The sequence below is a fragment of the Hylobates moloch genome, unplaced genomic scaffold, assembly GCF_009828535.3.
Source record: "Hylobates moloch isolate HMO894 unplaced genomic scaffold, HMol_V3 SCAFFOLD_10, whole genome shotgun sequence".
NCBI lineage: Eukaryota > Metazoa > Chordata > Mammalia > Primates > Hylobatidae > Hylobates > Hylobates moloch.
The window spans coordinates 25033532-25056222 of record NW_026652285.1 but is presented as its reverse complement, the minus strand read 5'-3'; the positions used below and the strand labels follow the sequence as shown (position 1 = coordinate 25056222).

The window sequence follows — 22691 nt, the reverse complement described above, 5'->3', positions numbered from 1 at the left end:
GGAAGTATTATGCGGACCCATAAAACACAAATTGCTGTCTAATCTTTTCAGTCACGTCCTCCATTGATTCTAGTCATCCACCTCAAGGCTTCCAAAGCATGGAATGCTCCATCATTTGAAGATTCTTCTCTAAATGCAGAGGGAAAGACAGTCCACTGTGGCATCTTAATGCAACTTCTTCCTCGAACTGATCCGTGTTTCTCCCTAGAAATGGCGGGTGGACCAGGACATAAGTATGTTTATCGGCCTGCAGGATTATGTGACACAAAAGAATGTCATTGGATGGATGAGCACCTCAATTAATGAGGGCAGATACTTGGGCTGGACTGTGTATCCTCTTTGAAGGCCTACCACAGAACTCTGATTTCATGGGTGGACTGTCTGCGGAGGAGTCCTGACTTAGCAAGAAGCCCAAGTAAAGAATTTTATGGGAGAAGGGACTCTTCAGAGGAAGGCAAATAACAGACTGAAGGAAAGGGCGTTTGAAAAGAAGTGAAGAAATAAAAAGAAAAAAGACATTACAGACTGTGTCCACACCCTCTGCAGTGGGATATAAATGCTCCCTAGAGGAAGGACATCCACAGCTCTGTGGCTTGGAGAATTTAGACTCTGTCTTCAGCCAGGCACTCACTCCCTCCCTCCCTGCACCATGCCCTACAACTTCTGCCTGCCCAGCCTGAGCTGCCGCACCAGCTGCTCCTCCCGGCCCTGCGTGCCCCCCAGCTGCCACGGCTGCACCCTGCCCGGGGCCTGCAACATCCCTGCCAATGTGAGCAACTGCAACTGGTTCTGTGAGGGCTCCTTCAATGGCAGCGAGAAGGAGACTATGCAGTTCCTGAACGACCGCCTGGCCAGCTACCTGGAGAAGGTGCGTCAGCTGGAGCGGGACAACGCGGAGCTGGAGAACCTCATCCGGGAGCGGTCCCAGCAGCAGGAGCCCTTGCTGTGCCCCAGCTACCAGTCCTACTTCAAGACCATTGAGGAGCTCCAGCAGAAGGTGAGCAGCATTGCTGTCATCTCCAAGCAAGAGAGTTTGCTGTGATTCTATCTGTGATAGAGAAGGGTGTTTCTTGCTTCTGTGCTGTCATAATTCTTGCTTCCTCTTTTATTTCAAAATGGCTTAAGTCATTTTTAAAAAGTTGATGATTTCATGTTTATTTTCAGTCCCCACTAAGCCACCTCTCACTCCCCAGATCCTGTGTACCAAGTCTGAGAATGCCAGGCTTGTGGTGCAGATCGACAACGCCAAGCTGGCTGCGGATGATTTCAGAACCAAGTGAGTTGTTCGGAATTTGCACTAGTGTCCATTTCTTCTGTTTAATCTTTAAAGAAAAGGGATTACCATGGCTGTACTGAAAACAGATCTACCCACCTGTTGTGAAGGATTCTGCAGAGGACTGGGGAGAACCAAGCAAAGAAATACAAAAATAGATGAGGACTCACATCAATGTTTGTTTTGGGATGAATATTGGGTATTGATGGAACCCTCAGAAATCTCTGTCTCCTGGGCCTATTCATTACAGAAAGTGGAAAGATAAGGCACATGAGGTTATCAAAAATCATTCCTGTGAGTCTTGAAGATCTACCAGGTAGTATTCTGACCCTGTCCTTGTGCAGGTACCAGACCGAGCTGTCCCTGCGGCAGCTGGTGGAGTCGGACATCAACGGTCTGCGCAGGATCCTGGATGAACTGACCCTGTGCAAGTCTGACCTGGAGGCCCAGGTGGAGTCCCTGAAGGAGGAGCTGCTCTGCCTCAAGAGCAACCACGAGCAGGTGAGACTAGAAATTAGAAATGCACAAACCTGTCTCAGCCTCTGGCTCAGGGTAGCTTTAGTGATTTGGGGCAGCAGAATGCAGAGTATGAGTACAAGTCTGAGGGTTTCCTTTAAAAACATCACGGCAAGAGAAAAATTGGAGAGAGATAATACCTGTTCATGTTCCCAGACAGGAAACATCTTTCATTTTAAACTAGCACATTATTTGAGTTGCTCAGAGCAGCTCCATGTGCTTGAAATTGATCAACAGTTGTAGAATGAGTCCTAACATTGCAGTGTTATTGCTTTGCAAAGTCTTTTTTTTTTTTTTTTTTTTTTGGCAAAGGCCGAGAAAAAATATCAAACCTTATAAATGTGAGTCTCTACTCTTTCAAAGTATTGGTGAAGAGTGTTTGTGAGCTGCTTCTTCTCTCTCGGGAGGGGCCATGACATGCTCTTACCTCTTACTTGACAGAAAGAGTTTTTTGATTTATGGTCTGAAATTGCACAGCCTATTTTTTTTTTTTGCATTCTGAGGTCCTCACAGCCAACTGTAAACTGAGAAAGTTGAACATCAATGAGTTCATCCTTCAGTGGCATCCAAGCAAACTTTTGGGATTTTTTTCTGAAGCCAAGTGCTATGGCACAGCAGATGGTGGGGAGGGGGCTATGCCACATGGAGTGCCTTGAGCTGTCACAAACTGCTCCACTCTAAGTTTCTTTTCTGAGAAAATAGACTAACAGGGTTTCAACAAGCAATGCCATTCCTTAGAGTCCATTCTTTGCTGAGCATAGTAACTCTTGTACTCTCTGCATCCATAGGAGGTCAACACCCTGCGCTGCCAACTTGGAGACCGCCTCAATGTGGAGGTGGATGCTGCTCCCACTGTGGACCTGAACCGGGTGCTGAACGAGACCAGGAGTCAGTATGAGGCCCTGGTGGAAACCAACCGCAGGGAAGTGGAGCAATGGTTCACCACACAGGTGGGCATCTAAGGACGAGGCCATTCAGGACCCAAGGCCTATCCTAGGGCCCCAGAGGCAGGGTCTGATCCTTTCTCCCCTTGGGCGTTTCAGACCGAGGAGCTGAACAAGCAGGTGGTGTCCAGCTCAGAGCAGCTGCAGTCCTATCAGGCAGAGATCATCGAGCTGAGACGCACGGTCAATGCCCTGGAGATAGAGCTACAGGCCCAGCACAACCTGGTGTGTATTGTTCAGACCTGCTGGTGAGCGATGGGAAGTTGGGAGGCAGAGTCCCGGGGATGTGCTTGGGGCCACACACTCTCCTTAGCTCTTGGAGCTTGTGACTTCCTTGGAATCCTATGAAGAAACCCTTTGACGGAGCAGCTCTCTGACATTCCTGATCTTCCCCACCACAGCGAGACTCTCTGGAAAACACGCTGACGGAGAGCGAGGCCCGCTACAGCTCCCAGCTGTCCCAGGTGCAGAGACTGATCACCAACGTGGAGTCCCAGCTGGCAGAGATCCGCAGTGACCTGGAGCGGCAGAACCAGGAGTACCAGGTGCTGCTGGACGTGCGTGCCCGGCTGGAGTGTGAGATCAACACTTACAGGAGCCTGCTGGAGAGTGAGGACTGCAAGTGAGTACATGGGCAGATGTGTTTGATGAAGTGATGCACATGTGACGGTCATAGTTAGACACCATGCAAAGATTGCATACCTTGGAAAGGAAATTATGCCTTCACACTAGACATGCTCAAACAGAACTCAGACAACATAATATGGCCATCATTTAAAACATAAATGGTTTGCTAGCAAGAGTTGTTTGATGTACAAACTGAAATTGCACTGCCAAGTCTTTGCATTCTACTATGATAATATGCATGACTGCATGATACGTGATCAATGCCTTACTTTTTACAATACCGTATTGTCTAGTGGGTACATTCCCATAGGCTACCTTATTTGATCTTCTAATTACAACCAAGTGGGCTGGATCAGTATTCCCTCCATTCTATAGGAAAGTAAACTGGGGCTTGGAGAAGGTAAATGACTCACCCCATGTCATCAGTTTGGCATGAATGGATTTGAGAGTAGACATCAGAGTTTCAGCGTTTCTGTCTACCTTGGTGCTCTATGGCAGGGAGACCATTAACAATTTGAGCTATCTTTGTAGCAGGGGAACCTGTGCCTTTTCTGTTCTAGGCCAGGCCAAGTCCTGAGAGGCATTCTTACCCTTGGGGATATCTCTGGCATATGATTTTAAAATTTCCCTTAACTCACCTTTCCACATCATTCTTTTGTCTCCAGTCTGCCCAGCAATCCCTGTGCCACGACCAACGCGTGCAGTAAGCCCATCGGACCCTGTGTCTCCAATCCCTGTACCCCTTGCGTCCCTCCTGCCCCCTGCACACCCTGTGTCCCACGCCCCCGCTGTGGACCCTGCAATTCCTTCGTGCGCTAGAACCTAGGGAATGCCGGAGGAGCAAGGATGCAGGGCCCAGGACTCCAGAGCTGCGACCTGGCTCTGGTTCAACAAAAGGGGCCTGAAAACATCATTTGCATGGCTGGAGTGGCCCCAGTAAGGCAGCCAAGAAACTCACCCAAAGCCTGCAGCCTCCCCAACTACTCCAGACTGTCCTGCTCACCCTTTGCTTCCTGGGGGTCTGTTCCTTCCTATGCTCACCCAGAGAACTCTCTGATGTGCCAGTGGCCCTCCCTTTTAACCTCCTAATAAATATCATTTCCTTGGCAAAGCAGATGCCTTTTTCATTTGTATTCATTTGTTTCAACGTGCTCATCACCTGAGTACGCTATAAAAAGCCACTTGAAAGACAGGCCGTATAATGGCCTGACTCGGATACCACAGCAGTTTCATGCCTCGGGGGCAGATGGTGAATCTGGTGCCCTGGACCCAGGAGCGAGGCAGGCAGGCCTGTGGGAAGGAGTGTGGAGGTGCTTAGTGCTGCAGTCCCTATCTTCTCTTAGCTATTCTTGGATTTCCCTTCTAACTCGGACATCTCCCAGAGCTGCTGGTATCCAAATCTGAATGGAGGAGGCAGGAGCTGCGGGCTGGAAAGAAGCTCTGGAAAACTCATGTTCTTTCAGCAGGAGTTTTGGGTTCAGGGCTGTATTATTCTGGGTTATTGGTGATCCAGGCATTTCCCAGCGAAGAGACCCTCTGACCTGCCCTTCTATACCCAGGAATTCCTCCTTTCCCTTGTGTGGGTCGATCATTATCAGCCTGGGCTTCCAGCTTCTCTCTTCTCTCCTTGACTCCAGGTCTTAGAGACCCCATCAACTCTTTATTTGATCCTTTGGCCTTTCTCAATTCAATCCAACCAGTACCTGTTGAATACCTACTCTGTGCAGACGCTGGGTGGTGGGATGGGGAGAGACATATGAAGAAAGACACAGTTCCTGACCGCAACTTATTGACAATTTGTTAAAAGGGATAAAACTAGTCTCCAAGTAGTGCTATTATAAGGCCCAGTCCCCTGGCACTGTGAACAGCTGGTGGGTGCTAGAAGGAACTCTAAGTACCAAAAGGGACAAGGCTGGTGCCTGATGGCATTGGTGTTTATCAAGAAAGGGCATCTTTCTTTGACTCTCATGAAAACCCATGGAAGTGTTTAAGCATAGACCTCCCGAAACAATAGAGGGCCATTTTGATCTGAAGGGATCAGAGGTCTCTGACTTTTCCCACCACACCAGGCTTTCCCAGCAGGTATCAGACTCCACATGGGTGAAACATAGTCCTGTGTCCTAAAATGATCAAGTGAATCGGAATTTTATATATATATATATATATATATATATATATATATTTTGTTGTTGTTTGTTTGTTTGTTTTCATAAAGCAATGATTCTCTCCACCATAATTTCTCCCTTGATTCTTCTTTTTAAAACTCAGGTTCCAGGATGGATTTGGATTTGTGCTTTGCTGCTTGGCTTGTGAGAAGCCTCTGACCTGGAACTCTGTCTCTACTATGATTCACCCTGTGTCTGTGATTTCCTCCAAACCCAAGGTCAAGCTCAGTCCAGAGGCTCTCTCTCATGTTGCTTGTTTCTTTATTCCACATCTTGCTTATGTATATTATTTTACAATAATACAAAAGTACTGCTAATAGCTCCTGTGGTAGACAGAATAATTGTCCCCTCCATCCCTCATCAAAACGTTCATGTTCTAATTCCCGGAACCTGGGAATATGTTAGATTACATAAAAAAGGAAATCGAAGTCGCAGATGGAATTAAAGTTGCTAATCAGCTGACTTTGTGATAGCGAGATTATCTCGGATTATCAAGTGGACTCAGGGTTCTTAAAAGTGGAAGAGGGAGGCAGAAGAGGGAGAAGGAGATGAAACTCTGGACATAGGTCAGAGTGATGTGATGTGAGAAGAACCTGCCTTGTTCTTGCAGGATTTGAAGATGGAGGAAGTGGTCATGAGCCAAAGAATGCAGGTCATCTTTAGACCTTGGAAAAAGCAAGGATTCTCCTCTGGATCCTTTAAAGAGAAACACAACCCTGCCAGCCCTCTGATTTTATTTTTATTGTGGTAAAATATGTACAACATAAAATTTACCATTTTAGCCATTTTTAATGCACAATTCAGGGGCGTTAAGTACATCCACATTGTTGAACCCTATACACAGATTCCCACTAATTTTTGGCAAGTCTCTTCAGGAACTGCCTTTAGATTCAATTATGAGTCACAATCCTATGGAGGTGGTTTTAAAAATGATCCAAATTGATTGTCTATGTCACTCACAAGGTTTCTCTTTGAACAGCTTCAAAAAAGTCAAACCTATCCTCAAAGGACAAAGGTTTGCTATCAGCAAATTGGATATTAAAAAGATACAGACATTAACAAAACAGAAATTTCTAAACATGCTTTGACTAGAGACGGCATCCTGGAATAAAGGAAAATTCTGGCTGGAGGCAAAATTTATAGGATCTGTAAATTCCGCCATGTTTTTTAAACCATAAAAATCTCAATCATTGTAGCTACATCTCCCCTTAAACATTTCCATGTGGCTTTCAAATTATTTCCAGGTGCTCTGTCATCATCATCAGACACACGGCAGGACAGTGGTTCTCAACCTTGGCTGTGTTTGAAATCACCCAGGGAACTTAAACAATTTTTTGAGGCTTGAGTCTGCCCTCAGGGAGTCTGATTTAATTGATCTGGGATTCAGCCTGGTCACTGGGAGTTTTAGAAGCTCTGCAGGTGATGAGCCTCCAATGAGCTAGGTTGAGACTCATTTACCAGAACCTGGATTCTAGTTCTGACATTTACAACCTTAATAGCTCTGTGTCTTTGGATAAGACATGTGGCTTCTCCTAGCTTTAGTTGCCCCAAAGGTAGAGTGGAGATAACCATGTCTTCTCTACTTACTTTATAAACTTGCCAAAGGAAGCATGGAAAACTGTTTATGGAAACACTTTGTAGACCACATATTTTTATTAGGATTATTGATAATTTTTATTATTGCTGGTATAGCTAAGCTTCTTAAGGGTAAAAAAGTATCATCATTTTCTTTTTCTTTTGGATTTAAGTTCAACAGCAGGATTTGCACATTGTCCTATTGTCTTTCACACCATAAATTCTTTCTTCTTTAAACCCAGCTGTGCACCAGAAGTGTATGGTCTGCTCAGCATATTTGATACTTTTTGGCCCTAGGCTCCTCTTGTGATGGGTGGGAGGGCAGCTGCTTTTTCAGTTGTCTGTCTGGGCTATTTGGCATGTCTGATGCTCTTTGGTGACCTGTTTTATTGCCTCCTGAGCTGTCTTGGTCTAAACTCTTAGCCGGCAGGATATACCACTCTCTGACCTTTGACTTTTCCCTATGCTTATCTCCTGGATATTTTTGCTGTTTCTTTTCTTTTCTGTTTCCTTGCAAATTTTATGTTTACTATGGGATAGAGCTAAGGCACTTTTTTTTTCCATCCTTACATCTGGAGTTAAAGCCATCATTTGAGTTTTTTGAGGCCTGAGGCTGCTGCCAGCATCTGCAGGAAGAACAGCAGGCTGTCCAGGAGCGCTCAGCATTTTCCTCTATATAAGCACATCCTGTTACTTCCAGGAGCCAGGCCATGCCATGATAAGCTTGTGGGATTTGTTACTTTTTTTTTTTTTTTTTCGAGATGGAGTCTCGCTCTGTCACCAGGCTGGAGTGCAGTGGCTCAATCTCAACTCACTGCAACCTCTGCCTCCCAGGTTCAAGCAATTCTCTTTCCTCAGCTTCCCAGGTAGCTGGGACTACAGGTGCCCACCACCATGCCCAGCTAATTTTTTGTATTTTAGTAGAGACAGTGTTTCACCATGTTGGCCAGGATGGCGTCCATCTATTGACCTCCTGATCTGCCTGCCTTGGCCTTCCAAAGTGCTGGGATTACAGGCATGAGCCACTGCGCCCAGATGAGATTTGTTACCTTTTAAACTCCCAGTTTGCTGAGGAGTAAAGTGATGTGCTGAAGCCTAGGTGTGTCTTGTCTGTGTGCTCATAGCTAGTATTGGAATCCATGATCTCTCTTCTGCATTTTCTCCCAGCTGTTATGTTTTGTCACAGTCTGGCCTAGGTCAGTGTCTCATCTCTCTAACTCACAATAAATATGATGGGTCGGGCCAACTGGAGCCTGCTTACTTGTGTCATTTTGAATGAGTTAAATTTCCTCCCAACATTTCAGGTTCTTCATCTCTGCTACATGGTGATGAAAACGGAACCTGAACACTCAGGTTCTGGGGTGAGGATGAAATACTATATTCAAAGGTACCTAGTAGACTATCTGACTAGAAAGTGATTGATTGATATTCATTTCCTTACTACCTTACTGTCTGGGCACTAATTTTCTCCTCCATAAATTCAGGTCCTTCTAGCTTTAGAATTCTTTGATTCTAGGAAACTGAATTTACTTCTGAGATGAACTTTTAGAGGGTTAAAACTCATGGTTAGAAGGGTAGTCTTTCTTCCAAGTTCTAAATCACTTAGGTCGTGTGATTATGCATCTTCATTTGCTTAGATGTTCAGAAAAGACAATCTAGTTTGCAGTTTGGATCAATTATGCAAAAGGACGATTATTTCCCTGCGGAGAAAAGTAAATGAGTAAGACTTTGCCTTAGTTTGGGAAGGTACCATAGAGATTAGCTGGGTGCCCGAAGGCTTGGGCAGAGAGGCCTCTGGAGGAATGATGGAGTATGAAGGGGTGGGGAACTGGGCCCTAGAGGGGACCAGAAGGAAAAACTACGCAGTAAGGGTCAATGAGAAGCAATGAATATTTCCCTCACAAACCAGAGAAACTTCTGTGCCAAATATAAAGGTTTCGTACTGTGTTTAGGTGTTCATGATCAGGAGTCATAGACATGAATTGTTCAAATCCCTGCTCCACCATTTATTGCCTGTATCTAGAGCAAATTTGGAGCCTTTCCTAGTTTGTTTCTTTATCTGTAACATGGGAATAATAGGCCAACCTTATACAGTTGTTGGGAGAATCAAATGAGAACTGTGCCAAAGTGCTTAGTGCCTTGTTTGGCATCTAATAGGCCTTGATGAAATGGCAGAATCATCATCAACAACAACACTGCCATTATTATCATTATTACAAATGCTTGCACAGAGCTATAAGGCTGGAAGATTCCAAGAGGATAACTAGAGCACATTTCAATCCCAGTACCAGAAAAGAGGCTTTGGTGATATTACAATTTCATGTGGAGAACTTGTCCTCCTCAAGAACTACCCCAAATAAGATAACCAAACCCACAAGATCAGAACTTAGCAGAGAAGATAGAGGTGATGGTTATCTGCCAACTTCCTATTTCAGCCACTAAGTTAATGTTAACACTTGCATTTTGTTTTTATTTTTTTTTTGAGATGGAGTCTTGCTCTGTTGTCCAGGCTGGAGTGCAGTGGTGCAATCTCGGCTCACTGCATGCTCCACCTCCCGGGTTCACGCCATTCTCCTGCCTCGGCCTCTCCGAGTAGCTGGGACTACAGGCGCCCGCCACCATGCCCGTCTAATTTTTTGTGTTTTTTTTTTTTTAGTAGAGACGGGGTTTCACCATGGTCTCGATCTCCTGACCTCGTGATCCACCCGCCTCGGCCTCCCAAAGTGCTGGGATTACAAGTGTGAGCCACCGCGCCCAGCCTAACATTTGCATTTTGATGGTTAATTTATGAGTAGAGTTCTGTGCCCCTAGTACTTACAAGGTAAGTGCGTGAAGTTTGAGCACGACTGGGTTGGGATGGGCAATGGGCAATTTGTCTGCTTAACAAAGTAGAATTTTCACAAAATTATTCATCTGAGCCACCTGGGTCAACAATAGGAACAATGAAGTTTATGGAAATAAACATATCACTCCCTCCCTCAAACATGTTCACACACAATACCTTACCTTTTGCAAAAAACAAAAAAAAAAAACCAAAAAAAAAACTATGAGGTAGGCAGCATTATTATTTCAATTCAAGAGATGAGATAAACAAGACTCAAAAAAGGGAATGAACTTCTCTGAGCTCATATCATAGGTAAGGATGTAAATCCAGGTCATTTAATTTCAAATTTGTGTTTTTTGGAGAGTGACGTCAGCAAGATGAGGGAATAAGCAGCCCTGGACCCTCCTCACCCTCATGGACACACTGATTCAATAATAATACTCAGATAAATTTTGTTTGTGAGAAATTTAGTAGTAATTTGAGAGGCTCTTGCACCCTAGATGAGTGTAAAACCAGCCAAATCAAAGTTGGTAGAAAGATTTTAAGATACTTTATTACAATAATCCCTGCTTTCTCAGCATAGTGTCATACGGTTAGGAGGAAATCCCAAGCTCCCAGCTTCTTTGCAGGGAGAGAAGGAAAGAACTGGACCATACATCCAACATTCAGATTTTTCTGAGGGCTGCCAATGCACTAGCTTCTGTCTTGCTTGTCTTAGAATGCAGATGGAATCCAGCATACTCCAGACATCCAGAAACCATCGAGAACAAAGAGGGCAATTTGAACTAGCACATGAATATTCACCACAGCCCTCTCCCTGGCCAAGTTCAGAGCAAGCCAGTGAAAAACCCTGGGTCCCAGGCTCTCCCTGGAGAGAGAAAGAGTTAGACCTGTGTCCAATATTCTGACTTTTCTGTGGACAGTATCAGGGATGAGCTTCTGTCTCACCTGTGCCAGAGTGCTGATGGAAACTAGCCATACTCAAGATGCCTGGAGGCTGCAAAGATGGTGGTTTGGACTAGCACAAAAATTTGAGAGGTCCCCAGTATCTCTGGCTGGACTGTTGGTGAAGGTCTTCTCCAGTACAAGGCCAGTCCATGAAGATTGGGAGAGGTGGCTGTTTTGTCTAATGCACAGACACCAGCACAAAGATCCAAGGATAATGAAGAAACAGGGAAATATGTCCTAAACAAAGGTAGAAGATAAATCTCCTGAAGTTTGACCCCAATGAAAGAGATATACAATTTACCTGAAAGAGAATTTGAAATAACCATATATTCAAAATAGAGAATTCAAAATAACCATATAATCATAGGCTGGGCATAATGGCTCATGCTTGTAATCCCAGCACTTTGGGAGGCCGAGGTGGGTAGATCACTTGAGGTCAGGAGTTTGAGACCAGCCTGGCCAACAGGGCAAAACCCCATCTCTACTAAAAATACAAAAATTGGCTGGGTGTGGTGGTGCGCAACTGTAATCCCAGCTACTCAGGAGGCTGAGGCATGAGAAATGCTTGAACCCAGGAGGTGGAGGTTGCAGTGAGCCGAAATCATGCCACTGCACTCCATCCTGGGCAACACAGCGAGACTCTGTCTCAACAAAACCAAACCAAACAAAAAATAACCATAATTAAAGATGCTCTGCAAGGCCAGAAGAACAATGCACAAAGCGAGAATTTTCAACAAAAAGGCAGAAAATACAAAAAGTACCAAACAGAAATCATGCTGCTGAAAAATACAATAACTGAATTGAAAAATTCAATAGAGGGATTCAATAGCACACTAAATCAAGCAGGAGATAGGATCAGTGAACTCAAAGTCAGGCCATTGGAAATTATCCAGAGGAACAAAAAGAAAAAAGAATAAAAAAGAGTAAAGAAAGCTTAAGAGATGTATGGGACATCATCAAGCAGACCAACATTCACATTAGGAAGATCCAGAAGAAGAAGAGAGAGAGAAAGTTTAGAAAACTTATTAAAATAAATAATGGCTCAAAACTCCTGAAACCTGAGAAAGAACATTGACATCCAGATCCAGGAAGCCCAGTGTATCCCAAATTAGATGCTCAAAGAAATCAAAGTGATACACACTATAATTGAATTGTCAGAAGTCAAAGACAAAGAAGGAATTTTGAAAGCAGAAGAGAAAAGTGACATCATGTACAAGAGAACCTCCATAAGGCAATTAATACATTTCTTAGCAGAAACTTTGCAGGCCAGAAGGACATAGGATAATATATTTAAAGTGCTGAAAACAAACAAACAAACCAACAAACAAACTGCCAACCAAGAATATCATTCCCAGCACAATTATCCTTCAAAAGTGAAGGAGAGATAGACTTTTATAGATAAGCAAAAGCTGAGGTAGTTCATCATCACTGGACTTGCCTTACAAAAAATCTTAAAGGAAGTTCTTTAAGTTGGAACAAAAGGACGTTAAACAGTAATATAAATGCATGTGAAAGTATAAAACTTGCTGGTAAACATAAATATATTGATAAATATAGAATACTGTAATACTATAATGGTGGTAGGTGAATCACTCTTTTAATTCTACTATAAAATTTATTTATTTATTTTTTTATTTTTTTGAGACAGAGTTTCACTTTTGTCACCCAGGCTGGTATGCAGTGGTGTGATCTCGGCTCACTGCGACCTCCATCTCCTGGGTTCAAGCAATTCTCCTGTCTCAGCCTCCTGAGTAGCTGGGATTATAGGTGTTTGCCACCACGCCCAGCTAATATTTATATTTTTAGTACAGACAGGGTTTCTCCATGTTGGCCAGGCTGGTCTCGAACTCCTGACCTCAGGTGATCTGCCCTCCTCAGCCTCCGAAAGTGCTGGGATTATAGGCGTGAGCCACCACACTTGGCCCTCTACTATAAAATTTAAAAGATAAAAGTATTAAAAATAACTATAACTATAAAAATAGGTTAATGCATACACAATATAACAAGATGTAAATAATGACATCAATACATAAAAGATGTGTGTGGGAGAAGCAAAAGAGTAGTTTTTGTATGCAGTGAAAGTTATCAGCTAAGAATAGACAGTTATAAGTTGTTTCATAGAAGCCCTATGATGATCACAAAAAAATACCTATAGAAGATACACAAAATAAAAAAGAATAAAAACATATCAATACAAAAATCCATGAAACACAAAGGAAGACAGCAAGATAGGAAAAGAGAAACAAAAGAACTCTGAGAAAGACAAAAGAATTAACAAAATGGCAATATTAGGTCTTTCCCTATCAATAATTTATTGAAATGTAAATGAATTAAACTCTCCAATCAAAAGACATGGAGTAGCTGAATGGATTTTTATAAAACTAACAAGTTCTATCTACATACTATCTAGAAGAGACTGACTTTAGATTTAAAGACAATGTGTAGGCTGAAAGTGAAGGAATGGGAAAAAAATATTCCGTACAAATGGTAACCAAAAGACAGCAAGATGGCTGTACTTATATATCAGACAAAATAGTCTTTAAGTCAAAAACTGTCACAAAAGGCAAAGAAGAACATTATATAATAATGAAAAAATTCACTGGGAAGGTATAACAATTACACACATATATGAACCCAACATCAGAGCATCTAATATATATAAAACAAACATTGACAGAACCAAAGGGAGAAATAGACAATGCAATAATAGAAGAATTCAGTAACTCACTTTTGATAATGAATAGAACATTCAGATGGAAAATCAACAGGGAAACAACAGACTTGAGCAATACTATAGAACAAATGGGCCTAACAAATAAAATGTTCTATCCAATGGTAGCAGAATACATCTTCTCCAGTGCACACAGAACATTCTCCAGGATAGATCACATGTTGGGTCACAAAACAAGTCTTAATGAATTTAAGAGGATTGAAATCATACTAAGTATCTTTTCCTACCACAATGGAATGAAACTAGAAAACTAGAATGCAAATACGAAAAAAACTGAAAAATACACAAATATGTAGAAATTAAAAAACACATTTAAATAATCAGTGGGTCAAAGAAGAAATCAAAAAGGAAATTAGAAAATATCTTGAGACAAATGAAAATGAGAACACAACATATCAAAGTGTATGGGATGCAGCAAAAACAGTACTAAGAGGAAAGTTTTATATATGTATATATCTAAACATATCTAAACATACACACACGCCTACTATGTACCTACAAAAATTAAAAAATTAAAAAAGATAAAGAACAAACTAAGCCCAAAGTTCGCAGCAGGAAGGATATAATAACACTTTTTGCTCTAAGTTTTATTATGATACTTATGATAAAACTTAGAACAGAAATAAATAAAAATAGAGACTAGAAAAACAATAGCAAAAAATAAATGAAACAGTTTTTTTGAAAGATACAGAAAATTTACAAACCTCTAGATAGACTAAGAAAAAAAGAGGAAACACTCAAATAAATAAAATCAAAGATGTGCTTTTCTGCTCCTCCCATGCTGCCTTTGAAATTCAGATGCATCCTTCTTTAAATGATTTGTATTGTGTTCTACAAATAATCTTTTGGGACTTCTTTCTGAAACATGACTTTGTTTCTGTGCAGAACAAAGGAAAGGTAGAGTGACAGGGAAAAGAAGTGAGGTAGGGAAGGCTATTCTGTGAAAAGTGATTATTGGGCAATAGAGAGGCTCCCTAGGTTATGCAAGAGTCAAAGGGTAACTGGATCCCAGAGGTGATAGAAGCACACTTATCAGAGACAGTGTCTACTTGTAGGGACAACAGAGAAAATCTGCATTCTCATGGGCACTGTGGCTTGTCCTGGAAGCATCTCAGGCTGGCATAGTCATACCTCTAGGAGAGTTAATACTCTAGGAAGAGGAGCAAGTCTAGAAATAAGATGATAGAAATTTCCAGAGAATTTGAGAAAAAGCCACCATGGATACAAAGATAACTCTGAGCACCTTGTTCCAATTTTCATTTCTTGGTGAGTCTGCGGTATTATGCTTCATATTCATGCTTCAGTGCTGCCATCTGAACCCTCACTGCTCCAGACTGTTTCCAGCATATCTTTTCTTCTAGATATTTCTACTCTTGCTCATCTTTAGAGAGGCTGTTGCTTTAGTACAAGTTGGCAAATTTTTTAATTTTAGGGCTTTGTGGACCCTATAGTCTCTGTCACAACTACACAACTCTGCCACTGTAGCACAAAAGCAGCCATATACAATAGCTAGACAAATGGGCATGGCTGTGTTCCATTAAAACTTTATTTACTGCTGGGTGAGGTGGCTCACGCCTGTAATCCCAGCACTCTGGGAGGCCGAGGCGGGTGGATCACGAGGTCAGGATTTCAAGACCAGCCTGGCCAACATGGTGAAACCCCATTTCTACTAAAAATACAAAAATTAGCCAGACGTGGTGGCGGGCGCCTGTAATCCCAGCTACTTGGGAGGCTGAGGCAGATAATTGCTTGAACCCAGGAGGTGGAGATGGTGCCACTGCACTCCAGCCTGGGCGACAGAGCAAGACTCTGTCTCAAAAAAACAGAAAACAAACAAACAAAAATAAACAAACAAAAACTTTATTTACAAAAATTCAGCAGGGTAAACTTGACGTGTGGACTGCCGTTTGCAGATGCCGCCTTTTAGGTATATTCCCATCCATTCCATTGGTTTCCATTTTACTTTTCTCATTTCTCAACCATGAACATGCCATTGTTTTCAGTCTCTCCATGTGTTGGCAAGTTCCCTAAACCTCAACCAATAGTAAGGCTCAGGATCCTTTCAGCGAATACAGGTTGAGTTTCTGCTATAAAAACAAACTGAATGCTGAAACATGGATGAATGTGGGAGGAAAGAGTTACCAGGAAGAGTAACTCTCAAAGCTCTCTCTCAGAGCTCTCTCTCTGGGGAGAAAGAACAGGGGCAGAACCTCCTGGGTGAAGAATCCCTGATTCCCAAACAACTCCACCCCATGTCCCTGGCTGTCCTCCCGTCTGAGTAATGCAGACAGCCTTTTGGGGCTGTGTTGATTCTATCTCCTATGAAGCCATCTGATGAAACTCTGATTTCACCAACCACTAGCACCCAGGAAGAGCCTGGTGTGACCTAAGCTGAATGGAATAATTTTATGGGTTGAGGGGGACTCTTTAGAAGCATCTAACTAGCATATTTTGGAGAAAAATTAGCTGAAGCATTAGGAAAGGAAACTATGCTGTATGCCAAGCCCCCACCCACCATTAATGGTATAAAAGGACCACAGAGGAAGGAGAGACTCAAACCTGCCCACATCCACCTCCAGCAGCTTACCTGCTTTTCCATTACCTGTTCCAGCACCATGTCTTACAGTTGTTGCCTGCCCAGCCTGGGCTGCCGCACCAGCTGCTCCTCCCGGCCCTGTGTGCCCCCCAGCTGCCACGGCTGCACCCTGCCCGGGGCCTGCAACATCCCTGCCAATGTGAGCAACTGCAACTGGTTCTGTGAGGGCTCCTTCAATGGCAGCGAGAAGGAGACCATGCAGTTCCTGAACGACCGCCTGGCCAGCTACCTGGAGAAGGTGCATCAGCTGGAGCGGGACAACGCGGAGCTGGAGAAACTCATCCAGGAGAGGTCCCAGCAGCAGGAGCCCTTGCTGTGCCCCAGCTACCAGTCCTACTTCAAGACCATTGAGGAGCTCCAGCAGAAGGTGAGGGGGTCGGCCATGTTGGAGGCCAGCAGCAGCTGGCTCTCTTTGAACAGTAAGACATTCTCAAGTTCAAGTGTACCTCATTAGAGAAATTTCTTTTCAGATTCTGTGTGCCAAGGCTGAGAATGCCAGGCTGGTGGTGAACATTGACAATGCCAAGCTGGCCTCTGACGACTTCAGAAGCAAGTATGTTGAACTTCAAGGTCCCTATGGTTCTTTCATGGCCCTAGGGACCTACTATTGCCTGGAAGAGAGGAGAAAGCCATTTCTTCCTATTTCTCCTCCTAGGGCTGGTTATGTAAAATCAGTTTCAAATAGAGAACTAGACTCACGTGCTGCCTGCTCTTTGGTCTATACTGGTCTTTTTGGAAGTGTTTCTTAAACCACAAAATTCAGAGATTGAAATGAATTGTTCTTTGGGAATTGATTTGGTGGTATATTAGCTAACAAAACTGAGAGCACAGTGAGACACTTCATCTCATGCATGCCTGTGGGCTCCTCGTGGTGTTAGGGTGAGTCAGGGAACCTCTTCAGCCTATCCATGGACAGCTTGACTGAAGCATATGGAAGAGAAGAGGCAGAAAATTGTATAAGTTCAAGAAGATTCAGGCCAATTCTACCCAAACAACACATGAGAGGGGAAGGTGGTTTTCTTTCCTGACTTATCCTCCCACTCGGACGCGTGCAGGTACCAGACGGAGCAGTCCCTGAGGCGGCTGGTGGAGTCGGACATCAACAGCATACGCAGGATCCTGGATGAGCTGACCCTCTGCAAGTCCGACCTGGAGTCCCAGGTGGAGTCCCTGAGGGAGGAGCTGATCTGCTTGAAGAAGAACCATGAGGAGGTATGAAACAAATTCACAAGAGCAGGCCTCAGAGCTAAGCTCCTACACTGGGAATCAGGAGATGATTACTGTCTGGATCCCTGGTCTGGGACCCTTCTCTAAGGAACTCAAGGTATTCTCAGAGAGTGATGGTGCTACATCCATATCAAGGAGTGGAGTGAGCTGCTCATTCTCCAGTGGCTGGGTGAGGGTTAGGCAACTGTTGGAATTACTGAGGAGGGACATTATTCATTGAGCCCTGCTCTCTGCTGATCACTGCTAGGTCTTGAATTTGGTGGTGGAGATGGAGGGAGAAAAAAGAAATAAGACATGGCCATTTTCTTAAAAGAGCTCACAGTCTAGTATAGAAAGACAGTCATATAAACACAGTGATACAAACAAGACAGAGTGAAACAAGTACCATATGAGATGTAAAAGCAGTATGCTCTAGAAATAATCCAGGCTGCCCAAGAGGAGATAGGGAACTCTTCTCAGATGCAAAGAGGAGGATTTCAGTACTTGGGTGTTTCAGTCTGAGGGAAGAGGTTGAACAAAGACACAGAAGTGGCAGGGCAGGGTGTATCTGGGTATGGCTGGGCATGCAGTACCTCCAAGGGTGTGATGAAAGTGAAGATGTGATGGTAAGCGAGGAAGGACTTGCATATGCCAAGGAGTTTAGACTTAGTCTTGTAGAAGGTGTGAGGTTGTTTCAGTTTCTGTGGGACAACAATTGATGTGATCCCTGTTGGAGTTTATTGCTATAAAATGTGTGTGTCACTCTTTGGGAATTATCAGAGTCTTCCTTTTAGTGCTTTTTTTTTTTTTGGACGGAGTCGTGCTCTGTCACCAGGCTGGAGTGCAGTGGCGTGATCTAGGCTCACTGTAACATCTGACTCCCTAGTTCAAGTGATTCACCTGCCTCAGCCTCCCGAGTAGCTGGGATTACAGGCATGTGCCACCACGCCCAGCTAATTTTTGTATTTTTAGTAGAGACGGGTTTCACCATGTTGGCTAGGATGGTTTCGATCTCCTGACCTCGTGATCCACTTGCCTCTGCCTCCCAGAGTGCTGGGATTACAGGCTTGAGCCACCGCACCCGGCCCCTTTTAGTGCTTTTTGGGCAGCATCAAGCTCATTTTCCCAGAGCAGGAAGATGGCAGATCTTCTATGGGACAACAATTGATGTGATCCCTGTAGGAGTTTACTGCTATAAAATGTGTGTGTCACTCTTTGGGAATGATCAGAATATTCCTTTTAGTACTTTTTGGGCAATATTGTGCTCATTTTCCTGGAGCAGGAAAATGGCAGATCCATTGCTGTAGGTTCATTGTTGCCCTTTTCTCCATCAGGAGGTTAATACCCTGCGCTCCCAGCTTGGAGACCGCCTCAACGTGGAGGTGGACGCTGCCCCCGCTGTGGACCTGAACCAGGTCCTGAACGAGACCAGGAGTCAGTATGAGGCTCTGGTGGAAACCAACCGCAGGGAAGTGGAGCAATGGTTCGCCATACAGGTGGGCATCTAAGCACGTGGCCACTCAGGACCTGAGGTGCCCCAGGGCCCTGGAGACAGGGTCTGATCCTTTCCCAATTGCGTGTTTCAGACCGAGGAGCTGAATAAGCAGGTGGTGTCCAGCTCGGAGCAGCTGCAGTCCTGCCAGGCGGAGATCATCGAGCTGAGACGCACGGTCAACGCCCTGGAGATAGAGCTACAGGCCCAGCACAACCTGGTGTGTATTGTTCAGACCTGCTGGTGAGCAATGGGAAGTTGGGAGGCAGAGTCCCAGGGATGTGCTTGGGGCCACACACTGTCCTTAGCTCTTGGAGCTTGTGACTTCCTTGGAATCCTATGAAGAAACCCTTTGACGGAGCAGCTCTCTGACATTCTGGATCTTCCCCACCACAGCGAGACTCTCTGGAAAACACGCTGACGGAGAGCGAGGCCCGCTACAGCTCCCAGCTGTCCCAGGTACAGAGACTGATCACCAACGTGGAGTCCCAGCTGGCAGAGATCCGCTGTGACCTGGAACGGCAGAACCAGGAGTACCAGGTGCTGCTGGATGTGCGTGCCCGGCTGGAGTGTGAGATCAACACGTACCGGAGCCTCCTGGAGAGCGAGGACTGCAAGTGAGTATGGGGCAAAGAATGTCTGGGAAGAATGTGTACAGTGGGATATTGTAGGCACACAAATGGTGGCCATGTTTTCAACTAGTCAGGCAACACACATTAACTGTGTAGCGTGTGTCCAGTGATCTGTGATAGCTAAGCAAAGGGAGGCCAAAGGTAAGGGAACAGCCCCTGCCTCAGGGGGCTAACAATGGAGGAGTGGTGGTAGGAGAGTCGTAGGAATAACATTTGCGTAAGGCACATTAAGTTCCAGGAGACCTCAAGAGTATGAGATAATATTTTTGAAAAGCACAATTTTTCCACCTCTGCACATGGCATTCTGGGAGAGAGAGAAGCATTTGGTAGTAATCAGAACTTGATTCTGGCTGGGTGCAATGGCTCATGCCTATAATCCACTTTGGGAGGTTGAGGTGGGCCGATTGCTTGAGGTCAGGAGTTCAAGACCAGCCTGGCCAACATGATGAAACCCCATCCCTACCAAAAATACAAAAAATTAGCCAGGCATGGTGACGCATGCCTGTGATCCTAACTACTTGGGAGGCTGAGGCAGGAGAATTGCTTGAACCTGGGAGGCATAGTGAGCCTTGGCTCCCACTTGCAGTAAGCCAAGATCGCACCACTGCACTCCAGCCTAGGCAACAGAGCAAGACCCTGTCTCAAAAACAAAACAAAGCAAAAAGAACTTGATTCCAACAAACTCCAGCCACTGAGAATTCATAGGTTGTGTCATTAAGCCCAAGGTATTATGTGCGTTAAAACCTCCTCCTAAAGCCATTCTAAACTTCCTTGTCCTCCTAGGCTCCCCTGCAACCCATGCGCCACCACCAATGCTAGTGGCAACTTCTGTGGACCCTGTGGCACCTCTCAAAAGGGTTGCTGTAATTGAAAAGCTTGTATCCTCTTTGAAGACATGTACAAAGCCATTTAGATCAACCACAGGAAGGATCCTCAAGTCCTGACTTCTCTGGAGCTCAGCTGACATCAAGAAACCTCATCTTGCCTCTATGTTATTTCTAGAATGCTGAAAAGCTTACCTGACCCAAGCAAAGACACACATCATCAACTTCCAATGTCTGGACAACTCCTTCCTGTTGAGGGTCGAGCTTCTTTGTTTCTAAAGATGTTCAGCTCCCTGTAATCTGAGCTCCAGTTACTACTTTAGGGTGTTTCCTGAACGTACTACTGCATTTCCTGTTTTCCTTTCTTCTTCGGCATTCTCTGGAATGCAGGGAGGAGACTTCATTTACTTCCCAATAAACTTCATTTCTCTGGCATAATAAATGTTTCTCATTCATATTCATGCATTGTAAATTACTCATCATGGCTGTTTCGTAAAAATACCCCTTCATTAGGAGAATAAAATGAAGTAAATGACTGAGCCAAGCCTTTATGCTTCACCAGAAACACTGATGTAGACAGGGAAGGACGTCCTTCTGGGAGACTCCCACCCAGGGTAGGCCATGCAGGAAACCTGGCCTTGAATACCCATGCTTGCCTTGCCTTGACTGCAGGGCCCTTGGCAATTTTGCAAAGCCTCCCCAGACTTCACTGCTATCTCCAGCTCTCACCCTCATCAGAATAGAATGTTCTGCTTCCCTTTTTCCTAAACTACCTGAAGAAACTGCTTCTACAGAAACTGTTCAAAAGCAGTGATTCTCTCCTCTCAACCTCTCTGCTGCTCCTGCCTTGCTATTATATATACCTACTCCTCCCTTAAAATACACCTTCATTGATTTCCATAACCCTGCACACTCTGGGTCTTCTTGTAATAGCTCTAATTACCTGTTCTCTGTTGTCTTGTTAGCTGTCTTCCCCTTTTTGTCCCACACCTATATTCTCAGCCCTCTGTCTTTCTCCTTCTACGTCCCTGTTCATGTAGAACTAGCTCCTCTATGCTGATGACTCCCACATCTCCCTCTCATCTCAGCTCAGTTTCTAGGTTTTCTGTTGCGCATATGACAGTTTCACTTGGTATCAGGTCATTACATCATGTTTAATTGGACTAAAACGTATTTTTCCCAAACTGGTTCATCTCGCTGCCCACTTGTTATACCTGACATGTTGTCCTCCAAATAGACTCTTTAAATGCAGTCCTTACCTTTCCCCTCTTCACGTTTATTCTTTCCCCTAGATCTTTGCTCTTATCCGTAATGTTCTTCCATAGCCTCTTTATCATTTCATTTTCTATAATTTCAAGAAAGGCCAATGTTCATTAAGCATCTCCCCCAAAACATTAAATCTTACTCCACAGCCCACTTGCCTCATCTCTGAATTTTTAAAGCTTTCAATTTTATAGGCCACAGTCTCAATTATCCATTTAATTTAATCCTATCTGATTGACACAACTGCGATCAATCATCTATTGTGTGTGCTGGGTACTGTGGGCGGTACTGAGAAACACAAATAAGTGAATCCCAGTCTCGGCCCACAGCATGTTTTACAGTTTAGAGTGGATGAGACAAAGCTACAGTCATCATAGACAAATATCAGTGTGGCTCAAGAAAGTTGTAGATAAAGAATTACGAATTTCAGAAGTGTGAGAGAATGAAAAGAAGAGGCCCCAAGAAGGAGGGAGCACTCAATCAAAGCCTTGGAAACCCAAATGTTCTGTTGATATAAATTTTGTCTGCCTATCTTGTTGACTACAGGACCTCCAGCAGAGGCAATATCATCACCTAATTAAAGCCGATGTAAACCATGGAATACTGTAAGTGGAATAAATAAGTAAGAGTAACACTAATGAAAATTCATGAGAAGGTTATTAAAACTTTATATACTTCCCATAGTTTCAACTTCAATCAACGATTACTGTATGATATTAGCATAATTCTGAAATAAAGTTTGCTGGGAAATGTCTGGTTAGGTGAGTGTGTGTAGGCCATAGAAGAGGGAAAGTTTTGGCCAGGTGCGGTGGCTCACGCCTATAATCCCAGCACTTTGGGAGGCTGAGGCAGGTGGATCACGAGGTCAGGAGATTGAGACCATCCTGGCTAACATGGTGAAACCCCGTCTCTACTGAAAATACAAAAAAAAAATTAGCCAGGCATGGTGGCACACACCTGTAGTCCCAGCTACTCAGGAGGCTGAGGCAGGGGAATAGCTTGAACCCTGGAGGCGGAGGTTGCAGTGAGCCAAGATCGTGCCACTGCACTCCAGCCTGGGTGATAGAGTGAGACT

At 44.2% G+C, this 22691-nt stretch overlaps 1 protein-coding gene across 3 annotated transcripts; it reads left to right on the top strand.

Annotated features, from left to right (window-relative positions):
- The first annotated feature begins 580 nt into the window (after nucleotides 1-580).
- Nucleotides 581-20791, top strand: LOC116474822 (keratin, type I cuticular Ha1). 3 transcript variants are annotated; one of them, XM_032163594.2, is made up of 7 exons: nucleotides 581-997; nucleotides 1194-1276; nucleotides 1618-1774; nucleotides 2578-2739; nucleotides 2833-2958; nucleotides 3135-3355; nucleotides 4026-4474. In XM_032163594.2, the coding sequence occupies exons 1-7, from the start codon at nucleotides 650-652 to the stop codon at nucleotides 4177-4179; spliced, it is 1251 nt and encodes a 416-aa protein (XP_032019485.1). In that variant the 5' UTR covers nucleotides 581-649; the 3' UTR covers nucleotides 4180-4474. The 3 variants fall into 3 exon arrangements, with proteins under 3 accessions (XP_032019485.1, XP_058301744.1, XP_032019486.1); XM_058445761.1 differs by lacking the exon at nucleotides 4026-4474 and adding an exon at nucleotides 20313-20791 and having other exon boundaries at nucleotides 640-997; XM_032163595.1 differs by having other exon boundaries at nucleotides 650-997; nucleotides 2833-2962; nucleotides 3139-3355; nucleotides 4026-4179.
- The last annotated feature ends 1900 nt before the right edge of the window (nucleotides 20792-22691 follow it).

Bases quoted from the DNA above. Each gene is read 5' to 3' on its own strand.
- LOC116474822 (XM_032163594.2), top strand. From the start codon at position 650: ATGCCCTACAACTTCTGCCTGCCCAGCCTGAGCTGCCGCACCAGCTGC. The intron at 998-1,193 runs GTGAGCAGCATT...CTCACTCCCCAG, and splicing joins TTGAGGAGCTCCAGCAGAAG to ATCCTGTGTACCAAGTCTGA. The intron at 2,740-2,832 runs GTGGGCATCTAA...TGGGCGTTTCAG, and splicing joins AGCAATGGTTCACCACACAG to ACCGAGGAGCTGAACAAGCA.